Raw genomic sequence first — 1,078 nt, 5'->3', positions numbered from 1 at the left:
AGATTTTCTATGGGGTTAAGGTCAGGAGAGTTTGCTGGCCAATTAAGAACAGGGATACCATGGTCCTTCAACCAGGTACTGGTAGCTTTGGCACTGTGTGCAGGTGCCAAGTCCTGTTGGAAAATGAAATCTGCATCTCCAAAAAGTTGGAGATGTATATAGGTATTATATAGGTAATATAAAAAAAAATTATATAGGTAAACTTTTTTTATTTAGAGCCTGTTTAATGCTTATATAAAAGCCCATGTTCTTTGGGAGGAGGCTGGGATGCAACAATTGCGATATATCAGTGTTTAAAACTTTTAAACCAATTAGCATTTCTAAACTCGCATTGCCTCCCTGTCATGTTATCCGTTCGATGAAATATAGGCATGCCCTGGTTTCTGCTTTAAAAAGCCTGTTTCAATACCATACCGTGTCTTTGATTCCTCTACCTTGGTTTGCAGAAGAACTTGTACTGGATGAGAATTGTAAGGGCGAACATCACAATTCCCTGGACGGACATGGCGCAGAGGTTTTTTCCCACCATTTCCCAGCTCAGTGGGTCCTTAAAACGGTCTTCCCCTGACACGGCGAACGGGGAGGCAGCACAGAGGAGAGAAAAACGGAGCGAAACAGGAAAAAATAAGAGGAGTGAATAAAGTCAGCACACCAAAAAAAAAGGATGAACGATTGAATACATTAATATTATACGGCATTTCACCTCAGCTCCTCAGCTCCTCAGCTCTTATCAATACGCTTTGGGGAAGTTTTGGAGCTAAAAGTGTCAAAACAAAAAATAAAACTGAAGTGTTTTCTTTCACGGACAGCTAAATTATAGTGCATATCTTGGCTGAATTTTGTCTCCGAGACATATTTGTTGGTGAAAGGCAGCAGTTTAAAAAGCCACTTAGCCTTAAGATAAAAAAAAAAAAAAAGTTAAAAACTGCTGTCACCTGCATCGTGTGAGGAAATACTTGACATTGTGTACTTTTTGTGCCGAAGCCATTTTGGCTGATGAACGTCGAAGTAAAGCAAGTGACAGCCCTTCACGCTAACTTTCTTCCTCCTATCAGCCTCTACAGCCCAGACACTGGGG

The 1,078-nt window shown here is 40.8% G+C and overlaps 1 protein-coding gene across 2 annotated transcripts in view; it reads right to left on the bottom strand.

Moving 5' to 3' along the window:
* Window positions 1-1,078, bottom strand: part of LOC108234870 (phospholipid-transporting ATPase ABCA1) — a 215,816-nt gene that overhangs the window by 46,784 nt on the left and 167,954 nt on the right. For both annotated transcript variants that reach the window (XM_037976591.1, XM_017414453.3), the window contains one exon: window positions 435-564. In XM_037976591.1, the coding sequence (XP_037832519.1) occupies window positions 435-564 (130 nt within the window). The remainder of the gene's footprint in view (window positions 1-434; window positions 565-1,078) is intronic.

The sequence above is a fragment of the Kryptolebias marmoratus genome, linkage group LG7, assembly GCF_001649575.2.
Source record: "Kryptolebias marmoratus isolate JLee-2015 linkage group LG7, ASM164957v2, whole genome shotgun sequence".
NCBI lineage: Eukaryota > Metazoa > Chordata > Actinopteri > Cyprinodontiformes > Rivulidae > Kryptolebias > Kryptolebias marmoratus.
This window is presented reverse-complemented; position numbering and strand designations above follow the sequence as displayed.